This window comes from Cavia porcellus, unplaced genomic scaffold, assembly GCF_034190915.1.
Source record: "Cavia porcellus strain 051 isolate PalLab524CR breed Dunkin Hartley unplaced genomic scaffold, mCavPor4.1 scaffold_17, whole genome shotgun sequence".
In the NCBI taxonomy this organism is placed as follows: Eukaryota; Metazoa; Chordata; class Mammalia; order Rodentia; family Caviidae; genus Cavia; species Cavia porcellus.
Window position 1 is genome coordinate 20,001,082 of NW_026947500.1, and position 20,264 is coordinate 20,021,345.

The 20,264-nt window shown below is 38.5% G+C and overlaps 2 protein-coding genes across 4 annotated transcripts in view; one reads left to right on the top strand and one right to left on the bottom strand.

Annotated features, from left to right (window-relative positions):
* LOC100725022 (contactin-associated protein-like 3) overlaps positions 1 to 20,264 on the bottom strand; it is a 233,507-nt gene that overhangs the window by 91,331 nt on the left and 121,912 nt on the right. The window lies entirely within an intron of this gene.
* LOC134470863 (endogenous retrovirus group K member 113 Env polyprotein-like) lies at positions 4,883 to 11,298 on the top strand. Its single transcript, XM_063227347.1, has 2 exons — positions 4,883 to 5,478; positions 8,794 to 11,298. The coding sequence occupies exons 1-2, from the start codon at positions 5,269 to 5,271 to the stop codon at positions 9,646 to 9,648; spliced, it is 1,065 nt and encodes a 354-aa protein (XP_063083417.1). The 5' UTR covers positions 4,883 to 5,268; the 3' UTR covers positions 9,649 to 11,298.

Below are 20,264 nucleotides of genomic sequence, written 5' to 3' on the forward strand. Positions count from 1 at the left end.
CAGAAGAGACCTAGAATCGCAAAGGCAATTCTAAGCAGCAAAGGCAAAGCAGGAGGCATCACAATCCCTGACTTGAAATTATACTACAAAGCAACAGTAGTAAAATCAACATGGTATTGGAATCAAAACAGAGGCGAAGATCAATGGAATAGATTAGAAGATACAACCACAACTACAAACACACTCAACCACCTTATCTTTGATAAAGGAGCCAAGCAGGTTCACTGGAAGAACGACAGTCTCTTTAATAAATGGTGCTGGAAAAACTGGCTCTCCATTTGCCGAAAACTAAAGCTAGACCCATGTCTATCACCATGTACTAAATTAAAATCTAAATGGGTCAAAGATCTGAATATTAAAACAGAAACACTAAATCTATTGGAAGACAAAGTGGGTAGAAACCTTGGAGACATAGGAGTAGGTAGAGAATTCATGAACAGGACTCAAACCGCACGGGAAACACTTCCCAGAATCAATAACTGGGACCACATCTTATTAAAAAGTTTCTGCATGTCAAAAGAAATCTCCAGCATAGTGAAAAGAAAACCCACAAACTGGGAAAAGATTTTAGTGAACTCTCTCTCAGACAAGGGACTCTTGTCTAAAACATATAAAGAATTAAAAAAACTCAGACCTCCAAAATTCAAAGATCCAATCCAAAAATGGGCATCTGAGATGAATACGCAATTCTCAGATGAAGAAATGCAAATGGCAAATAAATATATGAAAACATGCTCATCATCATTGGTCATCAGAGAAATGCAAATTAAAACCACACTGAGATTCCATCTCACTCCTGAAAGAATGGCCAGGATCAAGAAAACCAACAACAAATGCTGGAAAGGATGTGGGGAAAAAGGAACTCTCCTGCACTGTTGGTGGGAGTGTAGACTGGTACAGCCTTTGTGGAGGTCTGTCTGGAGGTTTCTCAAAAAGTTGGGATTGGAAATCCCATTTATTTCAGCTATTCCACTTCTAGGCATATTCCCAGAAGAACTGAAAGCATCATACCACAGTGATTTATGTGCACCTATGTTTATAGCAGCACAATTTGTAATCGCCAGATCTTGGAAACAACCCAAGTGTCCATCAACTGAGGAATGGATAAAAAAGTTGTGGTATTTCTATACAATGGAATATTATTCAGCTATAAAGAAGGATCACATTGAGATATTTATCAATAAATGGGCGCAGCTTGAGACCATACTCATAAGTGAAATAAATCAATCTCGCATGTGTGAATACCGAATAGTTTCCCTAATGTAAGTAATGATTCAAATATATGAAAATATGTGGCAATCATGATTCCCCATTATGTGGCCTTGAAGCCTTATAAAATTTTCACTTATTAATTAGAAAGGCTTTATTCCGGGCTTCTTGATATGGAAATATTTGAAGCTATAGTATATGAAGTTTTATCCAAATATCTCAAGGAAAAAGACAGACACTATGGTAACTATTATTCTTTAAAAAATTATTTAGTTATTTCTTATGTTTATTTTAATTAAGGGAAAAATTTAAAAAATTAGGATATATAATAGTAACTCTTTTCGATTTCCTATTAACTTGTTTTGAAGTCCTGTAATGCTCCCACGATCTTGTTTTGACTGATTAGACTCTGTTCCATTCTGTGGGATAGTATCAGGTCCGAGGGTATAGGCAACTACTTTGAAGGCAGTAAGATTCACTAAGATGCCCATTCTGGTTTGACTATTGTCTCCTTTGGAAGTCCTGTAATGTTTACAATGTCTAAGTTTTATTGGTCTTGTTCTCTACTGTTTTGTCCAACTTTATAATATCTAATGAGATAGACAAATCTTTTTAAGGAAACAAGAGACAACGTTGATAACTATTGTTAATAACCGTATACTCTGTTCTACATCATGTGCTAAGTCTATCCTTGGTTTTCACTGACAGCTTTGTTCTGCCATATTTGACTTTATTCTCCCCCCCCCCAAAAAGTAATAAGAACTAAGGAGTAATAAAATCTAAAATGTGTAAATTTTGTTGTAAAAAGAGAGGAAGGGGAAAAAAGAGCTCTAACGGATATAACAGCAAGTGTGTATAGGGATGTTGAATAGCTGACTATATTAATGTTTTTGGATCATTGAACACAGCTGTTTGTAGTCTCTCTGTTTGAATGTCTACTTTGTATTCTTTGATACTGTGATTTGAGCAACTATTTCCAAGATGATAATATGTAATCTATTAACAGGTGATTTCTTACTGTTATGCTTTTTTTGTAGTTCTGTATTATATGTAACCTTACACTGAAAAAAAAAAAAAAAAAGAATCCATTCAAGAAATGCATGATGTATTTTTCCTCAGGGCCACAGAAGACTGTTAGGCTGATATAATGGAGGTATAAATGAGTTATTGAAATTTAATTATTTTTTCTTTTAATTGTTTTAGAAGCATTCAAAGGACAGGGAATTATATTTCCAAATTCAGCCAGTGCCACCATCATTATAACCATGGCCATCAGCAGAGTTTCTGTTCACTGGGCAGCCCCCATGTATTTCACTGATGTCTTGGCCTAGATTCAGTCCCACGCAAGCTGTCATAACAATTAGAATCACTCTCACCTAAGTCTGGCTGAAATGCAGGATCGACTCCTGAATTTATATGTAAATATTTTCATTACATTTCTTCTAAATTATTTGACAGATTTTAGAGTTGATGCTTTAGAAGAAAATTCTTTAATATGGTAGAATTTCTATATTTTATTGGGAAGCTGAATAATACAAATTTTAAAACTACTGTATTCTTTATAAAGGGAGAATTTCTCACCAAATAAAAAATGTTTGTTTTAGCAGAGCATATTTTACAATTTGTTCCCAGGTCTGTAAGAAGAAATTAATCAATGTTCTCTTTAGCACATTTTAAGACCACTCTGTGATACAGCAGAATAGCTACCTTCTCTCAAAATAGCCCCTCCATATCTCATTTCTGGGGTGCCATTCTCTACAAATTCACTATGCAAGACTTGGGAGTTAAACTTTTAAAGGTTGTTGTCTCTTATTAAAATTTAAGCAACCTCTCATGGAATTCTTATGAGTTTCTTGCTCATCAATTTGCTTAAAATATTTATGAAACCAAAAGACACTGCACAAGGAAACCACCAGTGAACAAGACGAGCTTTGGAGAGTTTATTCTGGTCTTGAAGACAACTTACTCAGATCAAGAGGGGAAAAGCCTGCACAACGGTGAATAGGTAAATGTTGCTGTAAACAAGAGACTAATTCTGCCCTCTTTGTTATTTTGCCTTGAGCTGGTCCTTTGGGGAAACATAGCTACAAAGACTATGTCAGAAGTGGTTCATAAACTGAGGGTCTCCAAGATGGCAATACGGTTTAAATGGATAACTCTTTCCCCCTACAACATTCAGAGAAAATTTTTAAACAATAAAAAATCTTGAGCAAATTAAAACAATAAAAATGTACCACAGTGTGATAAAAAGGACATTTCACAAATTTATAATTATACTCCTGACATATAAACTGTTGCACACTTTAATACAGAACCTGTTAGGAGTCACGTTCATGAATGTACACAATCATTCTGCCTTATACTGTTGCATGAACCTATTTTTCCAAAAAAAAATTTTATGGCAGCTTGTATAACCAAATAAAACAACGGAAAAATACTGAGTATTTTCAGCATTAAATGCTCACTTCAAATATAGCTAACATAATACAGTCTTCCTACTGATTCCTCTATTCTATTTTTTTAAGATTTTAAGTTTTATATTCACTGAAACATTCTTATGCTTGTTTTATGATGGGATTTTTTATTGTGTTAGGAACACTTAACGTGAGACCTACTCTCAAGGTTTTAAGAGCACCACACTATACCGTTACCTGTAAGCACAATGTTATACAGCAGGTCTCTAGAACTTGTTCACATTCAACAGCTGAAACTCTACATGTGAAAGGCAACAGTGTTAGTGAGGATGTGGAAGAATGAGCATACTTGTGTGCTGTTCACAGGAATTACAGTGGTGCCACTACCATGCACACTGGTATAGTGGTCCTCAAAAGATTGACCATAAAACTATCATCCGATCCAGCAATACTGTTTCTGAGTATATATCCCCCCCAAAACTGAAATCAGGTTTGCAAAGAGGTATTTGCACTCTCGTGTTCACTGCAGCATGGTTCACAATAATCAAGGGGTGAAAACAACATAAGTCATGATGAACAATGAATAGATGATGAACCTGAATGGAAGAATAAACAAAATGACAGTACAAGTTCTAAAAGTCATAGAATGAATCAGTCTAAATTTTTAAATTAGCGTGGCATTTTCACTCTGATACTCATAAGGTTAAGCTCCATGAAGTGTAGAATAATAATTTATAAAGCATCTCAGTGAGGCTGGGACATTTCCAATCACTGGACTTTCTTCAGATCCTCAGTGCCCCTGCACCTCTTAGGTCCCATGGGAATATGCTTCCTGAGACCCCTGGCCTCCAAGCCTGTCCTTTTGACACTTCCTACAGAACTTCATAGCTTCAGGGCAACCATAGAGCTGATCCAACACAATGAGATTCCTCCAGCTTTTCTATTTCTAGGACTGCCCTCCACCCCTAGGCAGTGCCTTGAACTCACTCTATGAAACACCCCCAAACAGTCTGAACTTTCAGAAAGAGACAATGTAACCCTGGGAAATGGTGAGTCCATAAGATCCTTTCATCCACACATGACTTGCTCACAGGCTGAGGGAGACAACACTGTGTTTCATGAAGGAAACAGTTTCAGTTGGAATCAGTGTTTGGGATTTATCACACCTCCAACTAGGCTGTCATTTGTTGTCCGTGAAAGGCTGCATCTAGGCATCCAGAAATAGGGCGGAGTAAGGAGCAGTAGTGTGGGGGATGAGGTGTCACTTTGTAGGCCCAACCCCTCTAACCTGCAATTTACAATAGCCGCCCTGGTATGCGAGAAGGAGGTAGAATAGGAATGCCTGTTCTCAGTGAGACCCCTCACCCTCTGGAATCCATACTGTGAGCTGGCTTTGTTTTGCAGAAGTCTTGAGGAAGTGGCTGGCCACCCTTTGTGACACTAACAGCAGACAAATTAACAACATTCTTGAGCTAATGAATTTCTTCCTGGGCTAGAGAAGTTATGAGAACTGGTTGTGATTATTTACTTCACTTAGATAGCTTTAGAATAAACATTGTAGTCTGTCACGTTGTAGCTTGCCACAAAGAATGCCTTTTCACTACTTAATTATCTGGGCTCTGTGAACTGATCGGGTTTACTATATATGAATCCTAAAATAAAGATTGTGCGTGCAGTGCAGTGTAACGCGGTGCAGACAGTAAAGGTGTCTCTCCTGTCTTTCTTTTCCGAGCACTGTACCCCCCGTGTCCCGATCAGGCGTGTGTGCGTGTTTACCTTGCCCGGAGTTCAGAGTGCTCTAAGACACTCACGACAAGTGGCGCCCGAACAGGGACTCCGAAGGTCGCTTAGGAAGGTAAGTATAATTTTATTACGGGGAAATGGGACAATCTGCTTCCTCTCCTTTCTTAAAAATTCTTAAACATTTATTATCTATATATGGCATATCGCTCAGGTCAGCTGACTTGGATATGTGTATTGATACAATTAAAGAATATAATCCTTGGTTTCCAGATGAAGGAACTTTGGATGTAGAAGTATGGAGGAAGGCAAGGGTTAGTATAGAAAGGGCTATGCAACAGGAGGAGAAGATTCCTTTACGTTTTTGGGCTATTTGGTCGGTTGTGTACTCTTTATTAAAAGCTATGGAAGATAAACATATTGTAGAAAATCTTCAACTAGAAATTAAGCCAGTTATTCAGGAATTGCCCCTCACAGAGGAGGAGCAGAATGTAGTTCAAAATGACGCTATCGCTTTAAGTAGTGAAAAGGCGTCCAAACTAAAAGTAAAATCCACTACAGCCGACTCAGCTTTAGCTGCCGCAGCAATATCAAATTATGACAATCGCCCAATTTTACAGGCTATACAGCATTTAACACAAGAGGTGAAACAACTCTCCGTTAAGCAGAACCCGCCTGTAGTTCCCTCTGCACCTCCTCCATCTAACCCTAATTGGAGTAAAGCCAAACTAGCTTTGGCTGATTTACCAAAATTAGGGGATTCTGATGAGGAAAAGCCTGCCTTTGCTTTCCCTGTAATCAGGCCGCAGCCAATAGATGGAGAGGCAGTTCCCCCTAGATGGGAAGCATTTAATATGGATGATTTAGCAAAATTAAAAAAGGCTGTAACCCTTTATGGCCCTCAGGCTCATTACACTAGAGAATTAATAACATCGGTAGCAGATCAGTATGGTAATCTTGCTCCTTATGATTGGAAAGCCTTGGCCAAAATTCTTTTAAAGGAGCCAGAATATTTACAGTGGCACATGTGGTTTATGGAAGGTTGTGCGGAAAAGGCAAGACAAAATGCTGACGATCGAGATCCTAATATTAGACTCCTTTCTTATCCCATGCTCTCTGGTACAGGTTTCTTTGATACTATTGAGCATCAGGCAGGAGCTCCAAGAGAGATTCATGCTCAATTAAAAGATATTGCTTTAAAAGCTTGGGATAAAATACGGCCTAAAGGATCAGAATATGGATCTTGGGCTAAAGTTCTGCAAGGAGCCAATGAACCGTATGTTGAGTTCGTTGCAAGACTTCAAAATGTTATAAAAAAAACAGTAGTGGGACAAGACTTACAAGAGCATCTCTTAAAAATGTTAGCTTTTAAAAATGCTAATGATAAATGCAAAAGGGCTTTAATTCCAATAAAAGATACTGGAACGATTGACAGTTTTATAAAACAATGTAAAGATTTAAATTCAAAATCTAGGAAAATGCAACTGTTTGCTGAAACCATGGCAAACACGTGGACTAATTGACAATCTAAAAAAAAAAAAAACAGTCTTTAAAATGTTTTAATTGGTAATAGCACAGGATAAAATTCAAAAAAAAAAAGTTAGTCATTATTTGGGATATATTCTTACTAGACAAAAGGTGATTCCACAAAAAATGTCTATTAGGAGAGATAAGTTATCCACTTTAAATGATTTTCAAAAATTATTAGGGGATATTAATTGGCTTCGTCCCACACTAGGTATTCCTACCCATGCATTACAACATTTGTTTGCTACTCTACAGGGCTCTTCAGATCCATCCAGCCCTCGTTCTTTAACAGCAAAAGCAGAGCAAGAATTACAGTTTATAAAACAACGAATTAAGGATGCATTTTTAATTAAGATTGATCCTAAATTGCCTCTAACTTTATATATTATTAATACTTTTCATTATCCCTCTGCAGTTTTAGGTCAAAATGCTATGCCAGTAGAATGGGTATTCACTAAAACTAAGCAATCTAAAAATGTTATGCCTTATATTGACATGGTTGCAGCTTTAATTATAAATGGTAGAGCTCGTTCTATAACTTTGATAAGAGAAGATATAAACAATATAGTTATCCCTTTAACTAAAAAACAATGAAAATATTTGTTGTCAATTACTAAAACCTTACAAATTGCTTTAGCAGATTTCATGGGAACTTTTTCATATCATTTTCCTAAAAGTAAATTATGGGATTTTTTTAGACGTCAACAATTTGTGGTTAATACCTTATTAGCTGTACAGCCAATTCCACAAGCTTTGACTATATTTACAGATGGATCTAAAAATAAAGCTGCATATTGGACTCAAAAATCTTACTGGGTACGTCAGACAAATTTTAACTCTGTACAACAAAATGAACTTTTTGCTATATTACAAGTGTTTTTAGATTTTCATAACCAACCTATTAATATTATAGCCGATTCGGCCTATTCTGTTGGAGTAGTGACAAATATCTATTCAGCTGTGTTATATTCTAATAAGCCTGCTTTATTGTCTTTATTTCAAAATTTACAAATACATGTTCAAAAAAAAAATCATTCTTATTTTATTACTCATTTACGTTCTCATTCTCAGTTACCCGGACCATTAGTATCAGGTAACAATGCAGTGGATTCCTTAGTTATGTTCACTACACCCGTTAAAAAACATCAATTTAATCATGCAAATGCAGGACATTTGCATCTTAAATATAAGATACCTTTTACAAAAGCTAAACAGATTGTAAAAGCCTGCCCTATTTGTAGACCATTACATTTAAAAATTATTCCCGCAGGTGTCAACCCTCGAGGAACTCAACCTAATGAGTTATGGCAAATGGATATTACACATGTACCTTCTTTTGGTCGGCTTTCTTATGTACATGTAGTTATTGATACATATTCTTCATTTCTATGGGCTACTGCTCAACAGGGAGAATCCACTAAAAATGTTATTGTACATTTATTGGAGACTTTTGCAGTTATGGAAATTCCTTCTAAAATCAAAACAGATAATGGACCTGCTTATACTAGCAGAACATTTAAACAATTTTGTGATCTCCATAATATTATTCATATTACAGGGATTAAATATAACCCCCAGGGTCAAGCTATTGTTAAAAGAGCACATGGCACTCTTAAGTTGCAAATTAAAAAATTAAAAAGGAGGAGTCAGGAGGATATTCAGATACCAATACTGTTTAAATTGCAAAACAGTCCAAAAACATTACTGCATCAAGCATTGTTTATTTTAAATTTTCTCAATTTACCACAAGGTGAAATATTAACAAGAGCTGAAAGACATTTCGAACAGCAACAACAGCCCTTTGTGATTAATGAACCTATTTGGACTAAAACAGCTCCAGAGGCTAAATGGGAGAAGGGCACACTGCTCTATAAGGGGAAAGGTTTTGGTTATATCTCCACAGAAAATGGAATTCAGCAGTGGGTCCCTGGACGATGGATCAGGATCCGCGCCTCCAGACCCTGTTCGCCAGCCCCGGAGACAACTCCCCAAGGAACCGGAACCGTGCCTTCAGAAGCGAGCGCGAAACCAGCTAGAGGCTGAAGATGCTGAGCTTGTTCCTATCGCAGCCATGGCCAGATTACAGCTAAGAAAATCCCGCCGCTCACAGGGACCAAATTTAAATCCCCTCCCTACATGGGGACAATTAAAGAAATTGACCATAGAAGGGCAACGGCTTGTCCTTCAAGCAGGAAAGCCTTTAAACCCTGAAAACTTGTTTTTAGCTTTATGTGCCTTGCTCACCGTTGCATCGGGGACTGAGGTACCTCCACATTCGTACTGGGCATATATTCCAAATCCCCCTTTATTAGAACCTGTAAAATGGGGAACTAGTGATATTTTACTTTATACCACACCTAGAGAAATTTTGTCAGCACCGTGGGCTGATTTAACCCCCCACAATCAAGATGATGGGACATTATTCAATTTTACTTATTATGGTAATCAAAGGCCTATTTGCATTGGGGAACCGCCTTGCATCCCTCTGGGATGGCAGTATTGGATTCAACATGGAATAAAAGCAGGCAACAAAAGGACAAGGCTTCAAGCCTTGGCTGCTCAAACCTTTAATGTTACCTGGAGAAATTTAACAGCACCTGACATAAATACATTTCCTGTATGTCCTGAATTCACTTATAAAAATATTTCTTATAATCCCATAATTTGGCAACTATGTATGGGAAAATTTGCTAAAAATATTGATGGGTATATTATTTGGGGACCATTTGGAAAATTCGTTAATGGATGTGCTGAATGAAATGAGACAAGATGTAATCTCTCTGTTGTGTACAGTCTTCCAGATCCAAAGAAAATAACTGACGGAGCTCCTATATTTCCTCAGAAGACGTCTCTTTTGTGGTGGGGAGATGGTGGAATCGCTAACCCTGCTGTTGCAGCCGAAGAATACCCTCATCACCTTCAAAATCATATTTGGAAGATTCCAGCCGCTATACAACCTGTAACCTTGTACAATGTTTCCTATTCAGGGACTAGTCGATCTGTATCTACTACTTATAATTTTACTAGGTTTAAAATGTATAATATTACTGTTTGTGCACCTCTGCCTTATGTCTTTTTAGTGGGAACTTTTAATTTTACACATTTTTCTTGTACTTGTTTAAATTGTCAATTGTTTACATGCTTAAATAGCACACTAAATTTCACCAAGCCTTATACAGTTATGCTGTTACAACAAAAAACTCATATTTGGTTGCCTGTAAATTTAACTCGACCATGGTCTCAAGACCCAGTAATTTCTGTTACTACTGAATTTTTTAAACATCTGTTAAAACGTACAAAAAGATTTATTGGAATAGTGGTTGCTGTACTGTTAAGTCTGATAACTGTAGCCTCCCTAGCAGCAGTCTCAGAAATAGCTTTACAAACCTCTTTGCAAGAAAAACATGTTGTAGAATTATGGCATAAAAATTCTCATAAACTTTGGTTAACTCAGTGGCAAATAAACGCCAAACTACAACAACAAATAGACCTCCTTAAACAAACAGTTGAATGGATGGGTAGAAAAATATTGGCTCTTCAGCATCAAGTGTTTTTAAAATGTGATTGGAATTCAACTACTTTCTGTATAACCCAACGACCTTATAATCAAACAGAACATGAATGGGAAATGATTAAAATGTATCTAAATGAAAACACCTCTGCCCAGGAGAAAATAGAATCTTTGCATAATCAAATTGACAAGGATTTTGCAAAGCAAAATGATGATGAATCCCTGGCACAATTCGCGCAATTGCTTGCTCAATCTTTAAAAGGATTAGATTCCAAAGGAATCTGGCAGAACATAACCCACACTTTTAGTGGCATGGGACTTAGTTTAATTATAATTCTCATTGCCATAGTTCTTGTGTATTTTTACTGCATAAGACGAAATACTATTAATAACCTGATCTTATAAAAATTGTTGTTAAAAAATAAAAAGGAAGGAAGTGTGGGGGATGAGGTGTCACTTTGTAGGCCCAACCCCCTCTAACCTGCAATTTACAATAGCCGCCCTGGTATGCGAGAAGGAGGTAGAATAGGAATGCCTGTTCTCAGTGAGACCCCTCACCCTCTGGAATCCATACTGTGAGCTGGCTTTGTTTTGCAGAAGTCTTGAGGAAGTGGCTGGCCACCCTTTGTGACACTAACAGCAGACAAATTAACAACATTCTTGAGCTAATGAATTTCTTCCTGGGCTAGAGAAGTTATGAGAACTGGTTGTGATTATTTACTTCACTTAGATAGCTTTAGAATAAACATTGTAGTCTGTCACGTTGTAGCTTGCCACAAAGAATGCCTTTTCACTACTTAATTATCTGGGCTCTGTGAACTGATCGGGTTTACTATATATGAATCCTAAAATAAAGATTGTGCGTGCAGTGCAGTTTAACGCGGTGCAGACAGTAAAGGTGTCTCTCCTGTCTTTCTTTTCCAAGCACTGTACCCCCCGTGTCCCGATCAGGCGTGTGTGCGTGTTTACCTTGCCCGGAGTTCAGAGTGCTCTAAGACACTCACGACACAGTAGCAAGTCAGCCTCTCCAAGATTTGGAGTCCAGACACTGGAGTATAGCAACTTGGGGAAGCGAAGGAGGGAGGTGGATCCCTAGGACACAGGATCTGACGGGAGAACTGGTGTCACAGAGAAGTTAAAAGAGGGACCTCAGTCATAAATGTCACTTTATCTCTGACTCCCAGTTCACACGAGACAGGTGGCTCAAGCCTACACAGGCACAGTGACTGTAGATGATTCCAGAGATCTCCATAAAGAAATGCACCAGAGGGTGCTATGGGCTGCAGGGTCTGGTGAGTGGCTCCAGTCCAAATGTCCCCAGCAGAGGGTAACTGAGCAGATGACATTTTGGAAGGGGCCAGCAGAACCCAAGACTCACAGCAGCCACAGGAGGGCTTAATCTTAGGGGCTTCTAGTGTCTGGATAAGGCACAGCCTCGGCAGATGTCTTTGGTCAGGGACTTGAGTTCAAACCCACAAAAGTCACCCAAAGTATAGGTGGCTGAATAACTCGGTCCCCAGCCTCACAACCAAGAACCTGAACTTAAATGGAGTTAAAACTACAAGCCAATCTCTCTAATGAACAGAAACAAATATCCTTGCTAGAGACCACTACAAAACAACCCTGAGCAAAACTTAAAATTAATCAATTGGCTTTCTATGTTTATTTGTAAGTCTGCCCCAGGTCCAGGCCCCTTGTCTGGAAATGGACAGCAGATGCATATTAAGTGAACGTCTATGAATCACTGGTCCCAGCAGACCAGTGAGACCATTACATCTCAGAGGACAAGATAAGGCTACAGCTGAGGATGCCTGGCTCCAACTCCAAATAACTAGCTGCAGGCATCTCACTCCTGCAGTTAACCTGGAGATAAGATAGTTCTCCTAAATTCACATACTTTATACTTGGAGAAGTCCTTGAACTGACTCCCAAGGTCCTCTCAGTTTTCCCACTTTCTTCTCTAAAACCCTCCCTTGTTTTAAGACCAAATAAATACGGGCTGCCCAGAGAAGTGCTTGCTCTCAGCCCCCAGAGGATCTTGTATTCTGCTAGAGGGTTTTGATCCTCCTGGAGCTCTAAAATCATATTGCTTGTCTCTTTTATTTAAGCCCTTGCTGTCCATTCATTTGGGAGGCTGCAAGCCCAATCAGTCTGTATTATATCCTCAACAAGACACTGGCAAAGAGAATGCAGCAAATCATCAAGAAGATTATACACCATGAACAAGATTCATCCCAGGGATGATTTAACATAGACAAATCAATAAATGTAATTAACAGAACCAAGGACGAAAAGCACAAGATCATCTCAACAGATGCAGAAAAAAGCATTGGACAAAGTCCAACACTCGTTTCTGAAAAAAAAAGAAGCCTACAGAAAATTGGAATAGAAAGTCTTTATCTCAACCTGATGAAAGTCATCCATGACAAACCAACAGTTGAGGTCATACTAAATATTCCAGAATGTAAAATCTCTCACTCTAAATTTAGGAACAAGACAAGGATCCCACTATCAACACTCCTATTCATTATAATTCTGGAAACATTAGCCAGAATAATTCTGGAAACATTAGCCAGAGCAATTAGACAAAAGAAAGAAATAAAAGCAATAAGGATAGGAAAAGAAGTTAAATTACCACTGTTTCAGATGACATGATACTCTACATAGAAGAGCCCAAAAACTACACCAAAAGACTCCTAGATTTAATAACCAAATTCAGTAGCATAGTTAGATATGAAATCAATACTCAAAAGTCAATAGCATTTCTGTACACAAATAACAACTTAATAAGACAGAAATTAGGGAAATATAGTTCATGGTAGCATCAAGAAAAATGAAATAGGAACCAATCTAATGAAGGAAGTCAAAGATACTTGTTTTTGTTGTGGTTTATGTCTAAATGTCCACCCAAAGCTTCATCTAGTCATAGAGTATGGACTTTTCAGAGGTAGCTGAATCTAGAGTTTGGATAGTTTCATGGCCCAGTGCTGGGATTAAGTGTATGAGTGTTACAACAGCTCTAAGGGAGGTAACCTGCATACAACATAAGCAACAAAAAGAGGTTTGTTCCATCTCTCTCTTGTTGCTTTTGCTGTCATCCACTACTATGAACTGTTTTCCTTCTGCCATGTTCCAACCTAGCTAGGAGCCAGCTGATTACGGACTGAAACCTCTACAAACTGGATCCTAAATAAACCTTTTCCCCTTTAACTTTGAGCGTTGGCTATTTTGTCTCACCAACAAGAAAAGTAATTAAGACACAATTTGGTTGTTGCTATGATGTTACCTGGCCAAGTGGCTCAACAGCCTTGGGAACTGGCTGTTGAAAGGGCAACAGTTGGGAAAGCTTTGGAGATACCAGCTGAAAAAATAAAGCTGTAACACATGAGGCTATACTGTGTGGGATGCTGTTCAGAGCTCAGAAAGCCATAAATCCAGTAAGAACCAAGCTCATGAGGTTTCTGCTAGGAAGGAGAACTAGACTGAATGTGCACAGACAATGTGTGTTATGGCTTGGCAGAAAGTTTGTCTGCATTTTGTTTGACAAACTGCAAAGCAATATTTTTCCAGAGACTTTGCCTGAGATTGAGCTTAACAGAGATGGAAATTAATGTTGTGGAAAAGATTTCAATGCAGCCAAATATTGAGGTGATGGCATGGCTACTGTTGGGTGTTTTTAGCCAGATCTATTTTGAGAATCAAGAGCAAAGAAGCCAGAAGAATGATTTAAAACATTTTGAGTTTGGCCAGAAAGGATGCTTCAGTAAAACTGTAAGCTATAAAGACAAAACAAAGGAGACCTTGATTGCTAAGAAGGAATAAAATAGAAAAGATGGCTTAAGGGCATCATAAGAAGTGATAGGATTCTACACTCTGTGACTTCAAAATGTCAAAAGTGAAAGACTTGGCTTTGAGAAAAAAGTCCCAGAGTACTATGTTCCAGAATGGTGGCAGTCAAGAGAATTTGTTCCTTAGAAGTAGGTTCAGGGTGCTCAGCAAACTAGGCCTGGATGCACACACTTGTAATCCCAGCACTTAGGAGGCTCATGCAGGACTGCCAAGGGTTAAAAACTGGTCTGGGCTGCATAGTGTGTTCAAAGCCACCTTGCACTACATACAGAGACCCTGTCTTAAAAAAAAAACAAAAAACACAACAACAACAACAAAATTAGAGTGCTCAGAAATTTAGGTACATGACCCCTACAACAAAAGAAGAAAATCTGTCTACTGCTCCATTTGACAGTAGACACTGGCATCATCCATGTGGTGCTGGTTTCAGGTACACACAGAATGGAAGAGCTGGGAGTCAGGAAGGCGTCCACCCAGATTTCAAAAGACCTGGGTGGCCAGGCAGTGTGCCCCTGAGAAAGCAGTGTGTGAAGTTGTGAGAATGAAGCCAAATGTATAGTGGAGACACTAGAAGTTTGGAAAAGCCAGGAACATGGATTATCTGAGGAACACTGCAAAGAGGGAGCAGAGTGGCCCCAAGAAAGAAGCCATGGGAGCGACAACCCCCAGAAGTGCTATAGGGACAGACCCACCCAAGCTCTTTGGAGTTTGTGTCTTGCCACAGAATGCCTCTGATGCTGAACATAGAAATACTATATTTAATGTTTGCACTGATGGATTTTGTACTGGCTTTTGTCCCACTCCTTTGATACCCCTGTTAGTAACTTTTGGAATGAAAATGTCTTATCTTGTGCCACTGAATGTTGGAAGTGTTTAACTTTCTTTTCATTTGTACAGGGGTACACAGCTAAGAGTTTGCCTTAAATCTCAGAGGAGACTTGCTGAAACTGTTAGAGCTTTGGCAACTATTGAAGAGAGACTAAATGTATTTACATAAAGGGATGCATATAAGTCTTTGCGGGGAGAGGACAGAATGTTACAGAATGTTGTGTCTGGATGTCCCTCTGAAGTCTCATGAGCTCATAGAGTTTTTTGGGAAGTGGTTGAATCCAGAGTGTGTGATTGATTTGTAGTGCAAGGCTGGGATTAAAGGTGGGTGATTACTAGATCAGTCCACTACTTGAATTTGCATTGTCCTAATTCTGGTAGACTGGATACCATACAATGGACAGAAAGAAGCTTGTCCCTTTCCTCTCTTGTTGTTTTTCTTGTCTTCCACTGCCACAAACTGGCCCTCTACTAAGTGCCACCCTGTCTTGGAACCAACTGATTATGGACTGAAATCTCTGCAAACTGTGAGGTAAATAAACCTTTCCTGTCTTAAGTTTGTGTGCCAGGTATTTGGTCTCAATGAAAAGCAAGGTAACTAAGACAATGTTGAAAATTACAGTACTCTGCTAAAGGAAATAGAAGAGGATATGAGAAAATGGAAAGATATCCCTTATTCTTGTGTAGGTCAAACCAATATAATGGTAATAGCCATACTTCTAAAACTGTTGAGATTCAGTGCTATTTGGTTAAATATACCAATACACATACTTCACAGAGATAGAGAAAATAGTCCTAAAATTCATTTGGAACACGAACAGACCTACAATAGTAAAAGTAATTCTAGGTAACAAAGGCAAGGCAGAGGGCATTGCAATCCCTGAATTCAAATTATACTAGAAAGCTATCATGACAAAATGGCATGGTACTGGAAAAAATACAAAAATACAAAAAAGAACAGATCCAAGGATCAATGGAACAGAATAGAAGATGCAGAAACAACACCTTCACTGAAAGAAAAATAGCCTCTTGGGTACATAGTGCTAGAAAAACTGGCTTTCTACACGCTGAAGAGTAAATTTAAACCCACATATCTTCCCACAGAAATAAACTAAAATAAAAATGGATCAAAGATCTAAATATCAAAACAGAAGCACTAAATCTACTGCAAGTTACAACAGGTAAGACTCTTGAAGCATGGTGTAAGCAAAGACATAATAAACAAAACTGTTGGGAGCCGCAGCCCCGAGCCCGGTCGCCTCACTTGGCGGACGTGAGGCCTGTAGTAAAGAGTGAAGCCTGAGGTAGATTGCCCCTCCCATCGAGCACGTTAGTTTCCTGCTTACCGCGTAAGCAACCCGCTCAACAATATAGTCTGCCTGGCAACTGATGATGTTAGCCAATCAGCTTGCCTTGCTTACTTTAACATGATTGGACACTGTATCCGTATATATACTGGTGCCACCCCTGGGGGGGAAGAAGAAGCCCGGAAGTAGAAGCCCAGAAGGAGCCGCGGAGAGCGGACCGGTAGAGGCTTCGGAGCGAAGCCCGGAAGGAGCCGCGGGGAGCGGACCAGAGGAGGCTTCGGCTGGGAGCGATCCCAGGGCAGGCTGTACGGAGAAGGAAAATAAAAGAAAAGGTTGTCCACTGCCAGACTTTGTCGTGTGTCCTTCCTGCCGGCCGGGAGCGGACATCGACACAAAACCTTGATCACACAGATTATATTACAAAGAATCACCAGTTAGGAGTTTATCATACTAAAAAGCTTTTGCACAGCCAAATAAACTAACAGTGAAGAGATAACCCACCCGATGGGTAAAACTCTTTACCAGGCATTCTTCAAAAGATTAATATCTAGAGTATATAAAGAACTAAAAACAATCATATCCCCTAAATCTAAAGAGGATTCAAAATAGGCATCTTAAAAAGGTGTTTCTCAGACAAAGAAGTACAAGCAGGAAGTAAATATATGAAGAAAGTACTCAGCATCACTGGCATTCAAGAAATGGAAATTAAAACAACATTGAGATTCCATCTCACTCCAAAAAGAATGACTATTATCTAAAATCAACCAATAAAAAATGCTGGCAAGGCCGTGGGTAAAAGGAACCCTTCCCCATTGTTGATGGCAGTGTAAGTTTGTACACCAAATATGGAAAGCAGTATGAAGATTCTTCAAGATACAAAAGCTAGGCGTTCCATTTGACCTAGCTATTCCTGTCTTGTTATCTTTCTGACAGTTAAAGCATTATACCACTGTGATATACACACACAGTCATACTTATAACAGCATAATTTGTAACAGATAAATCTTAGAAACGCCCAAATGCCTATCAATGAATGAATGGATAATGCAAATGTGTTTTTTATACAATGGAGTACTACTCTGCCATGAAGGAGAATAAACTGAAGACATATCTAGGTAAATGAAGGCTCCTTGAGGCCATACTCTTCAGTGAAATAAACTGGACAAACATGTTTAAAAACTGCATTCTTTCCCTTGTGTCAGAAACTAAAAGGGTAAATAAGACCCAAGACCAATGATAGATAAAGGGCAGTAGAAAGAAAATGTTCAAAGGGGAAAGGGAGGAAAAGGGGGTGTGGGAGATGGCAAGGAAGGGAAAAGGGAAAAAAGGAGAATAAATGGGGAAAAAGCTTTTGCAAATAAGCATAGAAAAGAAGAGGGAAACTAAAAGAAGAATCAAGATATCATACGTACAAGCATAAATTTCCTATGATGATTGTGATTTTCATGTATATCAAAAGTGTACCAATAAAATTAATTTTTTTTAAAAAAAGTTTGCAATGGAACAGATTAACAGATTCAAACATTACTACAAAGACACTCAGCTACCTTATATTAGACAAAGGGGCTAAACACGTTCACTGGAAGGAAGATAGCCTCTTTAATAAACGATGTTGGAAAAATTGGCTTTCCACGTGCCGAAGACTGAAAATAGGCCCATGTCTATCACCATGTACTACACTAAAGTCAAAATGGATCAAGGATCTAAACATTGAAACAGAAACACTAAATCTACTGGAGGACAAGGTTGGTGAAATCTCAAAGATACAGGGGTAGGCAAAAAAATCATGAGTAAGCTGGGCATGGTGGCTCACGCCTGTAATCCCAGAACTCAGGAGGCTGAGGTGGGAGGATCGTTGCGAGTTCAAGACCAGCCTGAGCTACATAGTGAGACCCCGTCTCAAAAAAGACAAAAAAATCATGAATAAAATGCAAACCACATGGAAAATACTTCAAAGAATCAACAACCGGGATCTCATATTACTAAAAAGTTTCTGCACTGCAAAAGAAATCACCACAAAGTGAACAGAAAACCCACAGAATTGGAAAGAATTTTAGCCAACAATCCCTCAGACAAAAGATTTATATCCAGAACATATAAAGAACTGAAAAATATCAAGCCCTCTCAAATTTAATGACCCTTTCCAAAAATGGGCATCAGAAATGAACACAGAGTTCTCAGATGAAGAAATACAAATGTCACATAAATACATGAAGAAATGTTCACCATCACTAGTCATTGGAGTAATGCAAATTAAAACAGCATTGAGATTTCATCTCACTCTGGATAGAATGGCTGATAAGAAAACAACTAATAACAATTGTTGGCAAGGATTTGTGGGCAAAAGAAACACTGCTCCACTGTTGGTGGGAATGCAGACTTGTGTTACCATTGTGGAAATCAGTATGGAGATTCCTCAAGAAACTAGGATTGGAAGTTCCATTCAATCCAGCTATTCCCCTCCTGAGTATTTGCCCAGAAAAATTGAAAAGGTCATGTCACAGAGATACATGTGCACCCATGTTTGTAGCAGCACAATTGTGACAGCTAAATCTCGGAAACAACCAAAATGTCCATCAACTGCAGATGAAAAAATTGTGGGATTTTTATACAATGAAATATTACTCAGCTATAAAAAAGGATGATCTTGGGCCTTTATAGGTAAATGGAGACAACTTGAAAATATCCTCATCGGTGAAATAAACAAGACTCGTATTAGTAAATATCACATTGTCTCTCTAGTGTAAAAAATAATAAAAACTGACAGAATAATGGGATCCTAAAAGTATAATAGACATTGTGAAAGTGAAAGGGAAGGAAAGTGCTCTCAAGGGTATAACAGTATATACAGCGTGTAAGATAGATGACCATATTACTGAATTTCTGTTGGATCTTTGAACAAAATGACTTGCACTGGCAATGTTTGAGTATCTAGCCACTATTTATGCTTTGATTTTGTGACTTTGCCAACTATTTTTTTAAGACAACAATAAGTAATATATCAACTAGTAGTTCTATGATAATTTTTTAAATTCGGTATTGTTCTACCCTTTTTCCCTGTTTTTCTATTTTTTTCCTTTGAAAAGGAGAGAGAACAATATGCAACATAACAACCATTGTTCAATTTCTTTCATTCTGTTTTGAAAACCTATATTGTTATTGTTTTGAGATTGCTGTTGTTGTTTATGCCTTTTGCTTTTTGTTTTTCTTTTCTGACTTTTCAAATTAAAAAAAAAGAAAATCTGCATCTTCGTTTGTACAATGGAGGTCATGATGAGCACCCCAAGGACTTTACTCCAGGAGAACCATGCGCACGTCTGTGAACATGACACTGTGAAAGTTTCCGACGACTGCCATTTCCAATCTACTTTAGAATGAAGCAAGGTAGAAAGAAGGTAGCAAAATAAATAAGAAACAAGTGATTTCCTGCTTCTCAGTTGTCCCTCTAATAAATTCTCACGGGCGCCTGACGGGAAATGAACCCTCCAATTCTGAACTGCATAGCTGACATGTCCAGAGACGCCCTGGAAACCACAGCAAAATGCAATCTATCACATAACTTACCCTTTTTAACTTCCATTGTGCTTACATGTTTCAAAAGACTACTTAACTCTCTCAGAGTTAAATATTTTCTTATTCTGGAGAAGGAAAATTACGTTAGAAAACAGGCTGTAGAATAAGGAGTAATACTGAAAAGCATTTTGCTGTTAGTCTAACTATACTCAGTAGGAAGAAGCAAGACGTTTCCCATCCGTCTTCCTGAAGCGCGGGTCGAGCCTTCCCAGGTCTGCAGAGGCTCCCTGTGTCCCTCCACAAGCGTCCAAGCCTCCGCACAGACACTCCTCACCTGCCATTTCCTTCTCACCTCATCATTTACAC

Coding starts and splice junctions, on each gene's coding strand:
- LOC134470863 (XM_063227347.1), top strand. CDS start 5,269: ATGAATCCTAAAATAAAGATTGTGCGTGCAGTGCAGTGTAACGCGGTG. Junction 5,479..8,793: donor TCCGAAGGTCGCTTAGGAAG/GTAAGTATAATT, acceptor ATATCTCCACAG/AAAATGGAATTCAGCAGTGG.